Below are 21,961 nucleotides of genomic sequence, written 5' to 3'. Positions count from 1 at the left end.
TAAGAAAACTAAATAAGTCATGGGATAGGAGGCGATGTCCTTTTGTGGATTGCAAACTGGTTAAAAGACAGGAAACAGAAAGTAGGATTAAATATTCTGTTTTCACAGTGGAAAAAGGTAAATGGTGAAACGCCTCAGGGATCTGTATTAGGACCGGTGCTTTTTAATATATTTATAAATGATCTGGAAAGGGGCACGATGAGTGAGGTGCTTAAATTTGTGGATGACACAAAATTATGCAGAGTAGTTAAATCTCAAGCAGATTGTGATAAATTGCAGGAGAGACTAGAAGATTAGACGTCCAAATGGCAGATGAAATTTAATGTGGACAAGTGCAAGATGATTCACACAGTGAAAGATAACCCTTGCTTGGTTACACAATGTTAGGTTCCACATTATGTGTTACCACCCAGGAAAGAGATGTAGGCTTCATGGTGGATAATACATTGAAATCGTCAGCTCAGTGTGCTGTGGTGGTCAAAAAAGCAAGCAGAATTTTAGGAATTATTAGGAAGGGAATGGCAAATAAAACGGTGGATGTCATAATGCCTGTGTATTGCTCCATGGTGGGTCCGCATCTTGAATACTGTGCACAGTTCTGGTCGCTGCATCTCAAAAAAGATATAGTTGCACCAGAGAAAGTACAGAGAAGTGTGACCAAAATGATAAAGGGCATGGAACAGCTCCCCTGTCAATAAAGGTTAAAGAGGTTACAGCTGTTCAGCTTGGAGACGGCTGAGGGGATAGGATAGAAGTCTACAAAATCATGAAAGTACTTGAATGGGTAAATGTGAATCAGTTATTTATTCTTTCAGATAATGCAAGGACTAGGGGACACTCCATGAAGTTAGCAAATAGCTCATTTAAAATAAATCGGAGAAAATTCTTTCACTCAACGCATAATTAAGCTCTGGAATTCACTGCCAGAGGAAGTGGTTACGGCCGTTAGTGTAGTTGGGTTTAAAAAAAGGTTTGGATAAGTTCCTAGAGAAGAAGTAGTTTGGGATCTATTAATTTAATGTTTGGGTACTTGCCAGGTACTTATGACTTGGTTGGCCACTGTTGGACACAGGATACTGGGCTTAATGGACCCTTGGTCTTGACCCAGTATGGCATATCTTATGTTCTTTTCTTATGTACACACGCTGATATGGAACGCATCCTCATGTCCCATTGCCTTATATACATGGTTTAGGTGTCTTTGGAAAAAGTAAAAGTTATAGTTTTGCTGGAAAAGTGAATCTTAAAAGCAGCAAGAAAAATTGTGTATGTGGTATCTGTTATTGCAGCCACTGTAAAAATAATCAGTGTGCAGTACATTCAGATTCTATGGTCAAAGTGTGCTAGGGGTTTTTTTCTGGCCTGTAGAAGAGAGATCAGAGAGACTAAGGCAGATGGATCACCTCATCAGGCACGGGGAGGAAAGTGTGTGCTGCAGCTTGCGTACATGTGTATTGGTTGAAATACCTCAGAAAAGTCCAAATACAGGGAAAGACATCTAGAGAAAATAAAGCGAGACAATCTCATAATTATATAAATTGCAAAAAAAATCAGCAATGTGATGCAAACTATTACAAGGACCTTCATACTAAGCATGCCCAGCCCTTATTCCATCATTGCCTGTAAGGTGCCTAAATCATAATCATTGGTCCAATCTATTATGTCCATGGGTCCTAGAAAATGATTTTAACTAGTGAGAAAAATTCTCAGATTAGAGCAAAAAGGTGAATATATTTGATCCTCGGCTGTTACTTAACCACTTAAAAGTTCAGAGTGGGAAAAATGCCTGTGATATTTATTGAAGGTACTGTATAGTTAAGCTCTGAAAAGAAAGGGACTAGGAAAAAGTGAAAACCACACTGTTACCTTATGGACATACTTCAACAAACTACTGAAAACTTGTATTCATTTCGCCAAATATATTCTGCAGCCTCAGAGCAATTCCCTATGAAGTGTGATATAATAAAGCGAATGCATAGTTATAGTTACTAAACAAATGTCGGTATATAAAAACTGCAAATAAATAAATAAGCCACAACATTTTGCAGATATGAATTCCTTTGTTTGTGTCTATCATTACAGTGAAATGACATTGAAATTGCATTTATTGAAAAATGTATGAATGTAAGCATTGTCCCTGAATTATTTGTTTATAGCATGAAAACTTCCCAATAAAAATTAGTCCCTTATTAATGTCTTAAACATTACAAGCAAGACTACATAGAATTTTCTGCCAAGTTTGTTGCAGCAGGATTCTACACCCTAAATTAATTAATTAAATAAATAAATAAATAAATAAATAAATAAATAATATACAACCATTAAAGTGATTCATGCATGAGAATGTTAATAAAAAATATCAACAATGTATGAAAATTGCAGAGAGAGTGGGTTACAGAAGAGTCTGAGCTATGCAGTAATAGAGCAGTGCTCAAGCCTCCAGGGAAGGAAAAGAGAAAGAAGAGAACAATTTTTTTTTCACTGTTTGGGAACTTTACTAAAGACCGACACAGAGCCGGACTTGTGCAAAGGAAGCACACAGAGAGAGAAAACAAGGAAGAACATTTTCCCGGGCCTAGCTGAAGAGGTAGTCTAAAGTTAAATGGCTATAGGAGCAGTTTAAAGTTAACAAGTCAAGAACAGTCCGATATCTGCTGGTCAGATATTTAACCAAGAGGATGCCTGCTCCCAAGAAGGGCTCTAAGAAAGCAGTGAGCAAGACCCAGAAAAAGGAAGGCAAGAAACTTTCAACCTATCCCTGGAGGTGCAGCTCCCTTTCCCTTGGACTTTGGGCTTGGTAGGGCTTCTCATGTAAGTCATATAGGTAGTTTGGGGATGATTCATTGCTTTAATTGTCACCCTCTTGTTAATTACTGTGAATGTAACATTGTGCTTTATGTTACTTGTGATTGTTAAGTGTTTTAGGTCTTGTTAGTACGTACTGAAAATGTTATTTTGTTACTTGCTTAGAACTGTAGATCAGTGGGTGATACATTTTTTAAATAAATACAAATGAGGACATGTCCTGCCCACCCAAGGGTTCCCCTGTACATAAGTTCAACATTTGAATCTTGGAACTGGCTCCTGGATTTAAAAGTAGTCATGTCTATCCGCAGACTCTGCGCTAGAGAACTGCAATATTCTGCCACAGGCTGAGCAACCACTGCTTCACTTCCAGTGCCAGAAATGAGGACTGCACCTGAATTCCTATGCCCCAAAACTCCTTTTTGTGGGGTCCTTGGGCCCTTCCAGATGACATCACACATAGGGGAGGGAGAGCCGACCAGCCAAGGTGCTCCAGGAAGGTAACTGGCAGCAGGGAGCCTCAGGAGAATCCTTCATGGCTACCGCAGGGCGCCTCCTTTTATGGCGTCCTCGGGCCCCTCCAGATAACGTCACATACAGGAGAGGAAGAGCCAAGCAGCCAGGGTGTCCCGGGAGGATAACCAGCAGCAGGGAGCCTCAAGAGAATCCTTCACACCCCTTCTAATCAGTTTTGAGAAATCGAATCTAGACCCCAATCAGAAACTCCAGCTCATTGAGGCATGGATAGACTCACAACAGGAAAGAATGTTCCTCCCTTTGGAAAAAGCAAATGTCATAAGATCATTCATCCACAAGCTGCTTTCCACTCTGTACTCAATAGCCAAAGCCCTGCTAGTGGTCTTAGAACATATGGCAGCAGCCGTCCATCTAGTCCCGCTAATCTGCTTCTTTATCCGCTACCTTCAGTGAGGCCTGAATTCTCAATGGGATCAGTTAACTCAATCACTATCGACAGTGGTATGGGTCATAGAGGACATGAAATGAGAGTTGCGATGGTGAATACATCGCTCACGTCTCACAGAAGGAGCCCCTCTCCGAGTGCTCCCTCTTCAAGTAACACTAGTAACAGATGCCTCTACCAAAGGACAGAGGGCTCACACAGGATCATCTAAAGTCGAGAACTTGGTTCCTCGAAGAAAGTCTGTTTCGGATCAACCTCATAAGAGTTAAGAATAAGGTATGTTCTATGCTCATCTGCACATCTTCTTCAAGGAAGACACATCCTGATTCAGACTGCTTTATGTCAACAAACATGGAGGCACAGGGGCTTGGTCTCTCTGACAGGAAGTGCTAAGAATTTAGGATTGGGCAGTTAATAACTGAGCTGTCCTACAAGTCACCTACCTGCCTGGGATCTCCAACACGCTAGCAGATCACCTCAGCAAACATGTTTCATCCACACAATTGGTCACTACAGCAATCAGTAGCAGACAGACTATTCAACTTATGGGGTCTGCCATTAGTAGATCTGTTCACCTTGGAACAAAACAGGAAATTAAAGCAAGTTTGCTCAGAACTATAGTCTCTTCCATTGCTCATCTGTAAGAAGAGCCTCTTGAAGACATCTATAAAGCTGCAACTTTGCAGATACCTTATTTCACACTTTTACGTCCCATTACTGTCTCAACAACCTCTTAAGGCCTGACGAAACTCAGTCAAGCAGTTTTGCATAACTTGCCCTCACAGTAGTCAACTCTCCAGGTAGTTTAGTCAGTAAATGTTCTGCTGCAACTCTCAGCTTGGGACTCCCCACATGTTAATTCAGCTTGCTTATCGATGAGAAAAAGCAAGTTTGATTTCTGTAAATTTTGTTTTCCAAAGATAGAAACATAGAAACATAGAAATGACGGCAGAAGAAGACCAAACGGCCCATCTAGTCTGCCCAGCAAGCTATGCACTTTATCCATTTTTTTCCCCTTTTTTTTCTCTCCCACCTGTTACTATTGGCTTCCAGTACCCTCCAGCCCTAATTCCCCTCCACCCCACCACCAATTTAGAGAGCAGTGCCGTATCTGCATTCAAGTGAATGTCCAGCTCAATTAGGGGTAGCAACCGCTGTAACAAGCAGGCCACACCCTTACCCCATAGGGTAAGGGTGTGGCCTGCTTGGATGAATTAGCCATGGAATACCCCACTCATCTTCCTGGAGATTTGATTAGATTTAGCTCAGATATAGAACGAGGAGGCTCATGAGGCAAGGCCCACACAGGAACTCCTGTACATGTTCAGCAGAGTTCAAAGCCCTACTAGCTTGGAGAGATGAATGCGTTCTGTGCCGTTGAATGACATCACCCACATGTAATGTTTAATTCATCCAGACTGTTTACGGTAAGTAAATGTGCTTTACAAGCAATGATGAAATAAGGTTTGGCTGTGCTCAGTCTGAATGTCTTTTTAATAATGTCACACTTTGTTGAGTTTTTTTATATTTATATAATTGTGGGATTGATTCTCAATTTAATATTGTGCTGAAATAACACAGCAGCCCAAGACCAGGAGATGCAGTGGACATGGAAATAAGGAATGTTTCAGAAGACCAGAAAGTAGGAGCAAGACAGAGATGAAGATGCACATCTTGATCTAGCAACACTCATGGCAGATGACCTATTGCTCCTAGAAACTGTATACTTTCTATATCTTTGTATTCTAGGTAGTGGTGCCTAAGGAATATACCTTTAGTGGCTTTTATTATAATAAAATTACTAGGTTTGGTAAGGGTGCTATTCTTTAGTCACACATTTATAAGTACTTGGTAAGTCAGCACTGGCTGGGGAATTTCCTCCCCATGAGTGTATGACCATAAAATCCCCATGAACAGAGAAGGAAGTGCAGGGTTAGATCCTCTACCCTCGTCCAGGAAGACTAGCATGCAGGGTGAAATTAAAAACTAATACTTTTTGTCAGATTTACATTTACTCTGATAACACAGATTAGTTCATGAAAGGATTACTGGCCAAACAACCAATGCTGTCCTTAGTACATTTTATTTTACAGTCTTTACACTGAATTTCATATCTTTGTAATACAGCAAAAACTTTATATGGTTATTACTTTTTAATAGAGATTTACATTAATCACCAAAGTATGATCTGAATTCATTTCTATTTGAAGAAGAACTACCTAACCGCATCCTGAAGTCTTGGATTTGATTTGTGCTTTCACCCATAAGCCTTTATTTCATCTTCTACGCACTGAGGAAAGAGCTGAGCTGCTTGGGAAGTATCAAGGTAGCCACATTCCACAACTGATTCCATCTCTGCCAGCTTCTCCTTTTCTAAAGCATTCATTTGTTCTTGGATCCGTTTTCTACTTTCCTAGAATCAAATGTAAGATGATAAAAACAATAAGTGCTGAACCATACTACCACATCTAATATCCATTTTATAATCATAACAGTATTGTAAATGCAATCTGAACCCATCAGTAGAATATGGGGGAGGAGCAATGCAGTGATTAAAACAGAAAAGATTAATAGATGACCAGGTTTTGAACCCAACTCCTTAATGTGGTGTGTCAACTTCTCTGCATCAGTTTAAGGATACCTTCAGAAATGACAAATATTTTTAAAGCTGAAACTCATTTTTCTAAAATATTTTTCCTTGCTTTCACACCTGCACACCAAGTTGTATATACAGTTCAATAAAATTAATTTTATAGGACTGTATCTGCTGCTTAAAAATCGGTGGATTGCACACCCAATGAAACATGCGCATGAGGAGTTTCAACAGAGGAAATCTATGGTGTTTTCATGCAGCATGTATTCAGCACTTCCAGAATCTACTGCTAGTGTGGTACTACATTGTGACAATTTTTATATTCCTATTGTGATTCTATATATAAAATGAGAACAGATGATTATAAAAGTATATACATTCTCAACTGAAAGTACAGGCATTATTCAGAAACACACATGCAGCAACTCAGGCCTTGATTTGTTAGCACATTAAGCCTGTGCCTAAAGCTGCAAAAATCTGAGGGTAACAGGCTGCCCCTGCTTCCTGATCCACCCTCTCTTCCCAGTCTTCTTTCCTCTTCAAACTCCTTCCCTATCCGCCCTCCCCCAAATCCACAGTCCTCTCAACTTCTCATACAATTCCTGGTTTTCCTCCCTTCCCCTTCCACTTCCCATCCCTAGTCCGCTTAGGGCCTGCAAAGGAGATTGCGCGGTCCCTTGTGGAGGAGAGGTGGGCTTTTTTAAGAGATGGTACTTTCAGGAGTCCTCTATTGACGGCCCTGGTAGGTTGGTTTGAGAGCGTGAGGTGGAAGGGCTCATCTAGCCAGTTGGAGTTATGGCTAAAGATGGATTTATGAATTATTGAAAGTGTTTTGAAGATGATGCGTGATGAGATGGGGAGCCAATGTAGGTCTTTGAGTATAGGGGTGATGTGGTCAGATTTCCGTGTGTTCGTAATGACCCTGGCTATAGCGTTCTGGAACATTTGAATTGGTTTAATGGTTGAGAAAGGAAGGCCAAGAAGGAGGGAGTTACAGTAATCGAGCTTGGAGGATAGTGTGGCCTGAATGACAGTCCGGAAATCATGATAGTGGAGAAGAGGTCTGAGTTTTTTTTAGGATGTTGATGTGCTGAAATAGAAGGGCAATTTGTTCCTGCAAAATCCATTGTTGGCCCGATGGACCATTTCGTCCACTCAATTTTGTCTGCAGGGCCCAGCAGGAAGAGGAGCAATCGCTCCTTCGCTGGCTTCCTCCAGCTCTGCTGTTTCACCACCAGTAAAAGCCCTCGCTTCAGAGGCTTGACATAAGGTGATGCCACCAGGCTCCTCTGAATAGTGGATTACTGCAACTAAATTCAGGTTGGAAATTACACTGCTGCCCGGAGAAATGTAGCAGCAGAGTGAAGATCTTTCTCAAGGCCCCATGGAGGTGTTCAGTACCTGACCAGCTTGGAGGGACTCAGTTTGGGGATTATCTACAGTAGAGGTCAATGACATACCTCAATCAAGTCCAATCTGTTTGTTAAATACTTTCATTTTTAAACAAACAAAAATATATAAAGATAAATAAATAAAAAAATACAGGATAATACAGATAACCACATTAAAAAAATAACAGGTATTAAAATAGGAATTGCAAGAACGTCTTAGGAATGAATGTAATCCAGACACCATAAACCTTTCTTTTTTGACACATTTTTAGCACCATCGCTACTTCATATTTGTGTGCCATACAAATGGTATTCTACCAGTAACTCAATTTTAAAAGATTACTGTTTTTCTAAGCACCAGTTGTATTGCATATGCAATAAAAATATGTAACAGCTTTCTCTGATTAATATTAAACACTTCATATTGTGGGAATGTAAAATAATGGTTTTATAGTTCTTAAGTATCGTTAGTGAAACAATGTTCGTGATGTACTCCCAGAATTGAATCTAAAAGGGTCGTATTTTAACACATTCATATAACGTGTTGCAGAGTACCTTCATGTGATTCACAATGCCAACATGTACCAGAATTCCGTAATCCAGCCCTATATAATTTCACTGGAGTCCAAGAGACTTGGATGAGCAAAAAATATAAAGTCTTAGTAAGACTGGATGAACATGAAACTCTCAGTTTGCATCCAGAATCTTTGTCAATTAAAAAGACGTTTTAATTGCAGGTCTTTTTCCCAAACTACTTCCAAACCTAAGTTCCGAGATGCTGATTAAAGACAAAGTATCTTATAAATCTAGGATGCTACATGACTGTAAATATTAAGACATAAGGAATAAAGCTCCGAACAATTAGGTAGTGAACCCGGTATAGGAGTGGTTCGTGTTACACAATGATGTAACTATAACCACGTGTACTATTTGAGACTGAGGCACCTGATATGTTTGAACCAACTCTTCAGAGGTACGTACTTTTATTATCCAGAATTTGCTGGAGAAACCAAAATTCCTTTGACCTGCCATCCCCTCCAATTAGTTTTGTTTTTATTAATAAGCAAATGTGGGTTTAGCCAGATAGGGGAGCACTTATTAAAATTCCATTTTGTCTTTAGTGTTTTATTAAAAGTACAAAGTGTTGACTAAATAGTGCTCAAAGTTGGGAAATCATTTACAGATTTGGGGGCTCTCATTTCTGGTAAAAAGATACGTGACAATGGAGCTACCATAGATCTTTCTAGCATTAGCCAATTTGATGTATATTGTAAATCCTCTGCATTTAACACCCATAGAGTTCCATATCGGAGGAATGCTTGATGATACTTTAAAAATTCTGGAAATCCCACCCCACCTAATTCTTTTTTGCTGTTTTAATTTTTGTAATGCTATCCGCTGAGGTTTTTTCCTCCACAAGAATAAAGTTAGTTTGTCTATTTTGACACAGAATGACCTAGGGAGGGGTGTGAGCACCATAAAATGTAATTAATTTGTGTAGTTAAAACCATCTTAATTGCCTTAAAGTCTACCCTACCATGACAAATAGAATGGAGATGTTGGAAAGGTGGACCCTTGAGGCGAGATGAGGTTGACACTACCACCAGGAATGGGCCCCTGTTGGTACTCGTCATCGGGAGGCAGTACAGGTGAAGAAGACCCAACTGAATCTTCACCTATACCAGCCCTTGTTCCCCGCAGGTTGAGCCCTTGGGTACAGGGCCCGGCAGGACTTAGGTGGGGGTCTCACAAAGTGTGAAACCAGGTGAAGAAGCTGAAGCGGCATCGGATGAGCAGGAGTCAAGGCAGGCGGCAGACAAGCGGAATCAGGAATGGGCCAGAGGTCAGGACGGGCAGCGAACAAATGGAGTCAGTGAATCAGGCAGGAGGGTCAGGGCAGGCAGAGATGAAGCAGAGTCAGGTTACAAGCCGGAGTCAGACAGGCGAAGGTCAGCAGAGTCAGGCAGGCAAGGTCAGAACCAGAAGATCAATCTGAAGGGATGAGGAGCAAGGCAGGGACTGGAGACAAGCAGGAACGCTGGAATCAGGAACAGGAAGCAAGGCAGGAACACTGTGAACAAGGTAGGTATCAGGAACACAGACAACCTGCACTCAGGAAGGAGCAGGAACCATTGCTGAGGCTCTGATTGAAGGCAGGGCCTGGCCTTAAATAAACCTTGGCTGATGAGGTCATCTGCAAGGGCCACGGGGCTTCAGGACCCATCTCCCCTGCTGTTGGCCCTTTAAAAGGCCAGGCTGTCCCGCCCATGCACCAAAAGGGGGAGGAGCAGATAGAACTGAGGGTGATTTGCACCAGGGACGCCCTAGTGCAAGGACCCATGCATAGGGCCCAATTGCAGCGCACCAGCTCAGACGTGCGCAGCGCACAGAATGCCAGTCCCCGTACTGGGACACGACATGCCTGCCTCGCAGGGCCGGAGGTGAGTGCAGCTTCTATTGGGATAGCCCACGGGCTGCCGAACGTAACAGTAACCCCCCCCCTTCAAAGCCCCCGAGTTAGTGGGGGTACCAGCTCCAAGGAAGAGTGGAGGATTCCGCAACCAAAGGATTGGTTTTGTCCCCTAGTTCATGCAATTCCAGGGACTGAACCCTCCCTGTTGATGGGGAGAAACTCTTTCAATAGGGAAAGGGAGATCTGGCCTACTATTGTGGGGTGAAGGGCCTCTGTTCCCTCAGAGGCCAGACAGGCAGAAGCGGGGGGAGGTCGCTGTCTCTTGCCCTTCTGTAACAGAAGGGTATTCTAATCCCACCCTGGTTTTTTGTAATTTCCTCCTTCAGTTATATTGTAAACCGGCATGATGTACCCACGAATGTCGATATATAAAAGCTAATAAATAAAATAAAATATTTAAGGTTTGTATTTCATCTTTCTCGCTTAGTAGAGATGTGAATTTTTTCATAGCTCGGTTGTGCTCCTTCCTCCGATCCTCATATTCCAATCTCTCCTGGACCAACTGGTCCTCCAACTGAGCAAAGACTATTTGTAATATATTCTTCTGGAAAGCCCCAGAGGTGGTTTGAGTCCCTTGCGACCTCTTGCCAGGGGTGTGAAGGTTTGGCAGGGTAGTGGCCATGTGCAGAGAACTGGGACGCTCTTTCAACCTTAAACAGGAATCCGTGCATCCTAGTCCCCAATGGATGAGTTCCATCGTGGACCAATTAAATTGGGGTTGGTGCCTCTGCAACCATGGCAGGCCCAAAATAATGGGACTTACTGCCCTAGGAAGCACATGGAAGGAAACAAGCTCCATGTGTGTGGATCCTATTTTCAATGTGAGTGATATAGTAGTCCAAGTCACTAGCTCGGGAAAGGGGTCCCCAAAAGCAGAGGAAATTGCCAACGGTGATATCAGGGGTTTCGTGGGGATTCGATACCGGTCTATAACCTCTTGTCGTCTGAAATTTTCCCCAGCACCGGAGTCCACCAGGGCTTGGGTGGAGAAGCATGTGGAGGGTTGTTCCAAGGACACAGACAGTAGAAACTGGGGCAAGGGGATTGTCGCCTGATGGGAATCTGGAACTGGAATGGCGGCAGGCGGTGGTGGGGCTGCAGGAAAGGTCAAGGAGTCCAAACGTGCGGCAAGGCGGTTCATATCTGCCACAACAAGTTCTAGGGCTGACTGAAGGGTTTGCAATTTCTGAGCAAGGCCAGGAATGGCTTTGAGGGCAGCAAGATCTGCCGGGTCTATGGCCTCAGCAACCTGTTGGAAAGGTGGACCCTTGAGCCGAGACGAGGTTGACACTACCACCAGGAGTGGGCCCCTGTTGGTCCTCATCATCGAGAAGCGGTACGGGCGAAGAAGACCCAACTGGACCTTCACCTATACCAGCCCTCGTTCCCCACAGGTTAAGCCCTTTGGGTACCAGGACCGGCAGGACTTAGACAGGGGTCTTGCAAGGCGTGGAACCAGAGGAAGGAGTTGAAGCAGCGTTGGATGAGCAGGAGTCGAGGCAGGTGGTAGACAAGGGGAATCAGGAATGGGCCAGAGATCAGGACAGGCAGCAAACAAGCAGAGTCAGTGAATCAGGTAGGAGGTCAGGGCAGGCGGAGATCGAGCAGAGTCAGAATACCAAGCAGGAGTCAGACAGGCGGAGGTCAGCAGTCAGGCAGGCAAGGTCAGAACCAGAAGATCAATCCGAATGGACGAGGAGCAAGGTGGGGATTGGAGACAAGAAGCAGGAATGCTGGAACCAGGAATCAGGAACAGGAAGCAAGGCAGGAAAGCTGGGAACAAGGAGGTATCAGAAACGCAGACAGCTTGCACTCAGGAAGGAGCAGGACCCACTGCTGAGGCCCTGATTGAAGGCAGGGCCTGGCCTTAAATAGGCCCTGGCTGATGAGACCCCCTGCTGTTGGCCTTTTAAGAGGCCAGGCTGTTCCGTGTGCACGCACCAAAAGGGGGAGGAGCAGAAAGAACCAGGGCGACCTGCACCAGGGACGCCCCCAGTGCGAGAACCCGCACACAGGGCCCAAGCACACCGCACTAGCCCCGACATGCGTAGCAGCACAGCACACAGAACGCCAGTCCCCGTACCGGGACACGCCCACCTCGCAGGGCCGGAGGTGAGTGCGGCGGTCTGTTGGGATAGCCCATGGGCCGCCGAATGTAACAGGAGATCTATGAATTGTGTCTTCCAATAATTTTGTGATTGTCTGCATTGAAGCTTCTAACATGAGTTCCTTATCTGGCTTAAACATTATCCCTAAGTATTTAAAACCTCCAGTTTACCATTTAAAACTGAGGTCAGGAAGAGAAAACTGAGTACATAAAGCATTTAATGGCATTAGTTCAGTTTTATCTCAACTGACTAACTGAGAAGGCTGAGAACTTGTTAGGGTATTATTAGAGTGAGCCAAAAACAGAAACAAGTCATCAGTGTAAGCTGCAATTCTGTATTCTCTATCTCTTAAAGAAATTCCTTTAACATTTTCATTTTGCCAGATAGCAAGAAGGAATGGCTCAAGAGTTAAGATAAATAATAGCAGAGACAAAGGACATCCTTATCTTGTTCCCCTTCCCAAAATGAAACTATTTGAAAGAATATTATTATTATGGACTCTTGAGCATGGATTACTATATAAAACACCTATATATTTGACAAATGGTTCCCCGAATGCAAACCATTTTAAGTGTCTTGATCATATAATCCCATTCCACTCTATCAAAGGTTTTTTCAGCATCAACAGATACAGCTGCTACTGGATTCTTAGCTATTTTCACAAGTGAGATAATGTCATGAAATATTAGAGAGTTATCAAAAATTTGTCTATCTTTTACAAATCCTATCTGATCACGATGTTAATTCTAGTTGCTAATATTTTAGAATATATTTTACATTCTACATTCAATAAGGAAATGGGTCTATAATTTTGGACCTGCATAGGGTCCCTTCCTGATTTTTCTATATTAGCCTCCAAAACATTACTAGATGCTTTTCCCATCTAACAGTAATGAGCATATAACTTAAGTCTAGAATATAGACTAGATTTAAAAGCCTTATAAATTCCACTGGAATTCCATCTGGCCCAGGAGAATTACCTGAAGAAAGTGACTCAATAGTTTATGTAATTTCTCTTTCATTTACTGGAGAGTCTAGACATTTCCTGTTTTCTTCTGATATACTTTGTGCCTTTACTTTTTCAAGAAAATATTCACAATCCAACTGAACATGATATACATCGGAAATTTCAGAAGTATATATGTCTTGATAATATTTAAGAAACTGATTTAAAATGTCCAAATTCTTTTTTAGCAATAGAATTATCTGGCTTTTTAATGGCATGAATTTGAGTTCTATTTTTATTTAACAGCTAAGTATTGTGCCAAAAGACTACCAGTATTATTAATTACAACTTAATATCAAGATTGTCTCATAAATATGCTCTTCCCTGCTTTTTGAATAAACAATGTGTTTATTTATATTTATTTTAGTAAATTGTAGTAATGTGGCTAATGATCCATTTCAAATATGCTAAGTCTCTACTGATGATATTTCCCTTTGCAAGGAAGCTAGTGGTGAGTTATTAGGTCTATTCTTGTATGCCACTGAAGTCCCCACCTAAAATAATTGGTATGTCCCCATAGCTTATGCTATATCTTTAAAAAATTCAGGTGAATCTGAATTTGGTGCATATATATTGGAAAACAAAAGATGTTTCCAGGCAAATGATATAACTGACATGACCCATCTTCCCAGCATATCTGTCATTTGGAATATTATTTGAACCATTAAAGAACTTCTTAAAAAGTATGGCAACACCAACTTTCTTTTCATATGCCGCTAGAAATACACATTCCCTAACCTAAGAAGCTTTGCTGACTCCCTATTATCTAAATGGGTTTCTTGCAGAAATGCACATCTGCTTTGTTGTTTTTAATGTATGTTAACATCTTTTTCCTCTTAATTGGATGATTCAGACCATTCACATTTAAACTAAGAACTTTTAAGTGTTTAATTATTACCCATCCTTATTTCAAGTAATGATTTAAATGTGAAATAGAAACAAGATGGCACAATATGTGGATGTGCCCTTGGGAAGTCTCGTAAAGTTTGCATAAAATCTTAAAATTATTATATTTCTCACAAATTCAAGTAAATTATTAAAATCCTGTATAAAAAAAACCCCATCCAGCAGGCCAACAACCCCTTAAAAAGGGAAAAAGCCCGCAGTCATGACACAACAGGAATAACACATCACAAGATCTGCCCAACTCCAATTTCCACTGAAATTGTTTTAAAATTAACAAAAACCTCCTACAGATTAAATACTTATTAAGCCTCAAACATTTAAGATTCTCCTTCATACTTACTACTACACACATTTTCTTCTAGCATATGCACACATGCATGAACATACGCACAACATACGCGTACCACCACGTGCGCAGCCACTCACACCTCTTTTCTATCATTATGTATTTAAAACTTATTAACAAAAACCTCCTATAGATTAAATATTTATCAAAGCTCATATGTTTAAGATTCTCCTTTATGCTTACTATTACACACATTTTCATTCAGCATCACATGCACACTTTATACACCGAACATGCATATGTTCTCAAATGCACACCTAATCTTGTACACATACACATCTCCCCCACCATGAAAAATTATTTTTTCTTCTAGCATACGCACAACATAAACATACGCGGGCAACATGCGCACCATTATGCACAACACCACACACAATCACTCGTGCACATTTATACACGTATGTACCCACATATGCACACTTCCTTCCTTTTACTATAAGCATACATCTTAGTATGCACCCACATGTGCGCACAACGTAGCCCACTGTCTTGATATTTTATCTTTAATTTTCAGTTTTCCATATCGAGTTATAGCCATGCCATTTCTTCCTGTCTTCATTTGATGCTTTGCATTAGTACATTTAAGGCCGAATTTTAAATTGGCCACACGCAAAAGTTACGCATAGAAGTACTGGGCCCAAAGAAAGAGGCAGTTTGGGGGCGGGGCTGAGGTGGCTGGTTCAGCGGCCATTTGCCACTGTGCCGGGGAAGCATGTGCCGGCAACCTGCCGGCGTGCGTAAGTTGCTACTGCTCCTGAAGGGAGCAAAAGGTAAAATAAAAAATAGAGTTAGCTAGGATAGGGATAGGGGGCAGGGAGGAGAGGAGAGGGGAAGAGGGAGGAAGGTCAGTTAGGTGGGTTGGAAAGTTTCCTCCCAGTCCGGTCCTTAATTACAGCGGACTGGGAGGGAACTGGGAGAGGCTAGATCTCGTCACAGTGCGTACTTTTATAAAATTAGGCCCACCTGCGTGCACCACCTGCACATGCATGCAGCGCGCGCATGTTATAAAACTGGCGCATCCATGTGTCTACACCGGGAAACGCGCGTGCTCCTTATAAAATCTAGCCCTTAGTTATTTTCCCTTCCTGTGCGATTCGTATATCTTTAAACTCTGACATAGTCAGCATTCCAATCTATTAGATTCCAAAACTGTTTACTTGGCTACTAATTGTCAGTTCAGTTCCATCCCAGCAGGCATATGTTCAAATAAAGAATGAAAGGATGGATCGGTAAAAATGGACTTTTATTGGAACTTGCCCGACTCTGGCCGAGTTTCGCTCTGCCGAGCTGCCTCAGGGGCTTGTTGAGCCAGAAACTTGGCTCTATATACTTGTGCTGATTTCCTAGGATGAAGGAATATGAGTGAACACACCGAATCCGGGCTTGTCACTTGTAATTCATCAATCACTTGTGTGAACAGTATTGAAGCAATTCTTTGTTGAACTTGCACCGGTCACATACTGCTCTGACAAACACTGCAAGTGTGGGAATATAGTAGAGAAGGAGAACAAACATTTGGACACGAAAGAAAGAGAATGAAAATTTGGGTGCAGGCAGTCTAGGGAAAGAAAGCCAGGCCAGAACGACGTATTTAGAAATGATCAATACTTGGCATAGGTAACTAGAAAAAAATGTATAGAAGCCTTGTAAGATTGTGACATAGGCAAGGATGAGCTTAAGGGCTTCTGATAATTTGCAGAGTCTATGCTTATCCTTCCCAGACACTTCTACTGTAATTGGCAATCATTTATTTACCACAATAACATTTTACTAAATTTCTAAAATATCTCTGAGACTCATGTCTGGTATATAGCGGCTAAAACCATACATTTTTTGGTGAGCCCCAACGTGATTCCCAGGCATGGCCTGGAGGGCTGCAAGAGTTGTTTTTCTCCACAGAACGGAAGGACCTTGGAATACCTCGACTAAGATGAACGGGAAGTGCAGAGTTACCTCGGCAGAAACATCCAAGAATTGTGATAGTAAGAGGTACTGTACGAAGCTCCATAAGATTGGAGAATGTAAGTATAATTTTTCTGTGTTTGCAAGTAAAAGATTTTCTTTGGCCACTTGTAGATAAAGGTGTACTAGTTGATTTGCCATGGGGATACCCATTCATTTTTAGGTTCTAACATACTTAGGGGTAGATTTTCAAAGGGTTACGCCCGTAACCCCGAAAACCTGTCCCTGCGCACGCCGAGCCTATTTCGGAGCAGCCTCAGAGGGAACGGGGAAAGCCATCGGGGCTCCCCTAGGGCTCGGCGCGTGCAAGGTGCACAAGTGTGCACCCCCCTTGCACGCGCTGACCCCGGATTATATAACATGCACACGGCTGCGCACGCATGATATAAAATCGGGCGTAGATTTGTGCGTGCCGTGTTGCGTGCACAAATCTATGCCCACGCATAGGTTTGAATATCTGGCCCTTAGGGAAAGCTTATCATGACTGATTCCGTTTCTAGTTGGCCTGTAGATTTGGTTTACACAGCATTTCCACTTAATAAGTTTGTACTGGAACACAAAACAAAGAGGTTCAAGGCAGCAAAATCTAGCCCTTGTTTATGTTGGTTACAGGAAGCCTCCTTGATGGCAGCCTTGCTTGCAGAGCTCTGAGAATACTTACAGGTGCATAAGAAGGGAAAGTCTTCTGAAAAGCATTTGCAGGTTTTGGACTTGTGGGAGAACTGCTGTCAGACTAGGGAGGTAAAAAAGGATAATTCCCCCCCAAAATTGTTTGGAATCGGGTTTTATGTTTATGTCTGATTTCTGCCATGGCGTAACTGTGTTAATGCATCGCAGAGAAGAACTGCTGTCTGCCCAAGTCCCAGAGTGGGGATCCGCTCCAGGAATCATAGCCCAGTCTCAATTTACATTTGCCATGGAAGTTTTAGAACTTGAAAGGATATAGGGAGCTGGAGAGTTAACTATGTTGGCAGATAAGAAGAAGCGGGGGATATGTAAAACTGAAAGTAATTCTCATATGCAAATACAAATGGAGGAGAAAATATTTAAACGAATTGATTTTTCTATTTAAAAGTTATAAACAGACTAATGGGGAATTAAAGTTGTGGAGAAATGAGTTGATCTTTGCAGAAAATGAATTTAATTTAGTAGATTGTTAAAAAAAGTCTGGTTTCATTAGCAGTGAAGAGCGATCAGCAACTTATCAAAGTGACAGCAGAAAATGTGCACCTCTCTTAAATGGCTAGCATTGAATTTGTACAGAAACTAATAAGGTATCGTTTCTTTAAATGATGGATAAATAAACACTTAAATAAATAAATACATACATACATACATACATACAGGATATGGGCCTAAGGCAGTGAGGAGTGAAGGACATAGGAATGGCTCACATCCAATATATGTGTGATCTGTGTGGAGATCAACTACAAAGGATAATGCAGATAATCGATGTCTTCCTACAAGCTGTGGGAAGATTGTTCTCCTTCTGTACTAACATTTGGACACGAAAGAAAGAGAACGAATGTTTGGGTACAGGTGGTCTAGGGAAAGGAAGCCAGGCCAGAATGACATATTTAGAAATGATCAATACTTTGCAAAGGTAACTAGGAAAAAATGTATATAAGCCTTATAAGATGGTGACATAGGCCAGGATGAGCTTAAGGGCTTCTGATAATTTGCAGAGTCTACAATTATCCTTCCCAGACACTTCTATTGTAATTGGCAATCATTTATTTACAATAATAAACATTTTACTAAATTTCTAAAATATCTCCGAGTCTCATGTCTGGTATACGTGGGCTAAAACCATACGCAGCTAATGCTGTATATAGCAATTCTTGATCTTAAGTAAAGTCTGGTCATATCCAGCTCTGTCTCTTCCCCAAAACAAAAGATGGATGATCTTAAAGAATATAAAGTGTTTTAATGTCTAGGAAAATATTTAAAATTTTCTGAAACTGACAAATATATTAATTTTCTTAAGTCTCAAAGGTTTTCTGGTTTTGAGAAGTACTGTCTTGTCGAGGTGCTACAAATCCCTAGGGAAGGAATTTTGCCAATTATGTAAATTTAGTATAGGCCTTCATCAAAATCGTGTTGTGTGAGGGGGCTCTCTTTTTCTGACGTAAGAATTGAAAAATTCTGTGGACAATAAATTGGAATTTTCAACGTTGTTACTTTTGTCTTTGAGCCCAACAGAAATTGAATACATGAATTACTTTTTGTAATCTAACTAAAATCTTTACGAGTTTTAAAGTTAGGATATTTCCAGATGTCTCAAGTATAAGTCAAGCTAAGAAAACAAAATTTCTGGCATTACATTCAGAGGTTATTAGAACTCTCTAAGATACCCTGCCAAGTGTAAAATCCAGGTTGTGGGCGATGAATATATACTTTGGGATCCACAGCAGCTTTCTCTTTTTAATAAGACCCAGCAGCAGATCTCTCAACCTCAATTTCTTAGGTGAAGTTAGTCCTATTAGCACACAGGATTCCCAGCCAGAAAGTGATTTTCTTAGTACCAACAAAGAAAGAAAGTCATAAATAAAGACTGTCCGATTATTAATGCTAACTCCAGTTGTTATATGGTGTATTTTACTATTACATGATTCATTTCTTCTTGCCCCCTTTCTTTTTTGTGGACAAACTCTATATGCAGTAATTAAGTTGTAGTCTTTCTAATTGGGTGACATTCTTTCAAAAAAATAGGTAATAAACTATAATAGAGAACATTTTCTTGATTTTTCTATACTTACCTTGTACCAATTTGTTCAGAGTTATATTTTGTCAAGAAACTATAAAAAAAAAAAGGGAATTCATAGTAATAAGATTAGTAGTTTGTTTAAAAAGCATACCTGCTTACCATAAATGGTGTTTTCCATAGATAGCAGGATGAATTATCCATTACATGTGGGTGACATCATTCGGTGACAGACCTGTCTTTCTTAGTTAGTAGAGCTTTGACCTTTATTGAGCATGTGCAGGAGTTCTTATGTGGTCATTGCCTCCTGAGCCTCTTCAGTTGATAACAGAGCTGTAATGATGGGCCAGTTGTAGCAGCCATGCCCCGGCCAGCCTAATTCACCCCCCAGACATAGCCACAACCTCCCTTGGCATGTGTGCATGTGCTATGCTGCTACTTACAGGCCCCACAGAGGGAAACCTTGCCATGGAGCTGCTTAATGACGTCACCCCAGCTGGAGATTTAAACACTGACTGCTCCGCTCACTGACACGTTCACAACAGGTCTCCTGCTTCCTGCAGTGCTAGTTGCTTCAGCATTCCTGTTTCTATTCCTGTTCCTGCGTTTTTCTGTCTGGTCCCAGTTTGCCTTGGTGTTGTCTTGTTCTTGGTCCATCTCTTGCCTCCCATTTAATGCATTATTCCTGCCATCCTCCTTTTGCCTGTCACTGTGTCCTCCCTCTAGCTTCTGTCTCCTGCCCACCCTGACCTCGCCTTGGACCCAGATCAGACCTTGACTTTCTGTACTCACCGCCAGCCTCAGCAGTGTCACAGACCGAGCCTATCACCACCACCTTCACACCAGGCTAGGAAAGTCCTGCTGGCCGCCAGAACCTGTGGACAGCTGACATGCTACAGGCTTAGATCTTGGGTTGAGCTCACAACTTCTGGCAGCCGGCAGGACTTTCCTAGCCTAGTGTGAAGGTGGTGGCGATAGGCTCTGTCGGTGACTCTGCTGAGGCGTGGCGTCATTAAGCAGCACCACGGCAAGGTTTCTTACTGCGGAGCCTTAACTAGCAGCATAGCATAGGCCTATCTTGTGCTCACACATGATAGGCTGCACAAACTTAACAGCGGCTCAAGGGCTCATTACCTCACATTGTGACAAGAGTTTAACCTAGTTGTATCAGGGGTGGATGATTCTGGTCCTCGAAAACCCCAAACAGGTCTGGTTTTCAGGATATCCACAATGAATATGCATGAGATAGATTTACATGCACTGCCTCCATTGTATGCACATCTATCTCATCCATATTCATTGTGAATATCCTGAAAACCTGGCCTGATGGTGGCTCTCAAGGACCAGAGTTGGCCACTCCTGAACTACACAGTCGACACTCCATGGAGGAGGGTGGGTATTCCATAGCTAATTCATTCTGCTATCTATGGAAAACACTATTTACTGTTGGCAAATTTGCTTTTTCTGTCAATAAACAGGCTGAATTAGCTATTACATGTGGGGAATCCCAGAAGGAGAGTTGCAGCAGAGTGTTTACTGAGTAAGCAACACAGACTCCATAGTGGAGCGTAGAATACTGTGAAAAAAGGTTAAGCAGAACTGCTTGTCTGAATTTACTGTCAGCTCTTGACAGATTATACTTTTATGTCCCATTATTGTCTGGACAAACAGAACATGCTGCAGCTTTGCAGATGACTTCTAGGGGTCTTTCTCGCAAATATGCAATGGAAGAGGCCATAGCTGTAGCTTGATGAGCTCTGACAGTCTGTGAATTGCAAGTTGGCTGAAGTGTAGAAGTGCTCAACTTATTCTGCTATCCAGCTGGACAATGTTCATTTGGCGACAGATACTCCAATTCTGTTTGGGTCATATGAAATAAAGAGCTGCGAAGACCATCAATGCTCTTATGCAATCAAATATGTGAAGGCTTGTGTAACTGTCATGTGCATGCAATCATAGATAGAAGGTAGGCAGTATGGTGGACTCTGATATAGAAGGTGGAGAACACCTTCGGGAGAAACACTGGATGAGTATGAAGTAGCACCCTTTATGGAAGAATTGCATAGACACTGGGTAATGAATGATAGCTTGAAGTTCACCGACTCTTCTAGCCAAAGTTACTGTAACCAGAAAAATCTACTTTCCATATCAAAAGCGTAAGAGGCATTATATCCAGAAGTTCAAAAGGTAGCTCCATTAATTGAGAAAAGCCATCAAGGAACTGGAGTTTTCTGTACTGTAGGCTTCACGTGCCACACATCTTTCATAAATCTCAAAACCAGTGGAGGAGTATAGTTGGGTTTATTGTCTATTGAGACATAAGCCGCTATGGCACTGAGATGCATTCTTGACAGGAGGACATGGTGAGTCCTGAGTCCAATAAGAAAAGCAAGAAAGATACATGCTTGGGCTCACAAGATAATAGACCTAAGGCATTTTGTTGACATTAGTTGATGGCTTTCTAGCCGAAGCAATGATATTTGCAATGTTTCTGGGTAAAGAGAGGTCTGCGATTACTGAGAGTTCAACATCCATGCTGCTAGGCTGAGGGATGGAAAATGTGGATGGTACTATATTCCTCTGTCTAGAGTTAGCATGTCAGGGTCTGCTCCAAGATGCACTGTCATTACTGTGTTAATATGTATGTAAGTAGAGCTCAAAGCTCTACTAGCTAGGAGAGATGAATCCGTTCGGTGCCTCTGGATGATGTCACCCACATGTAATGGCTAATTCAGCCAGCTTATT

General features: G+C 41.8%; 1 protein-coding gene across 8 annotated transcripts in view; it reads right to left on the bottom strand.

Moving 5' to 3' along the window:
* Window positions 1–5,791: 5,791 nt before the first annotated feature.
* SCRN3 (secernin 3) overlaps window positions 5,792–21,961 on the bottom strand; it is a 73,332-nt gene continuing 57,162 nt past the window's right edge. For all 8 annotated transcript variants that reach the window (XM_029605813.1, XM_029605814.1, XM_029605812.1 and 5 more), the window contains one exon: window positions 5,792–6,140. In XM_029605813.1, coding sequence (XP_029461673.1) covers window positions 5,985–6,140 — 156 coding nt within the window. In that variant the 3' untranslated portion in view covers window positions 5,792–5,984. The remainder of the gene's footprint in view (window positions 6,141–21,961) is intronic.

The sequence above is a fragment of the Rhinatrema bivittatum genome, chromosome 6 (genome assembly GCF_901001135.1).
Source record: "Rhinatrema bivittatum chromosome 6, aRhiBiv1.1, whole genome shotgun sequence".
Classification (NCBI taxonomy): domain Eukaryota; kingdom Metazoa; phylum Chordata; class Amphibia; order Gymnophiona; family Rhinatrematidae; genus Rhinatrema; species Rhinatrema bivittatum.
The sequence above is the reverse complement of the archived record's forward strand: the minus strand, read 5'-3'. Positions and strand labels throughout refer to the sequence as shown.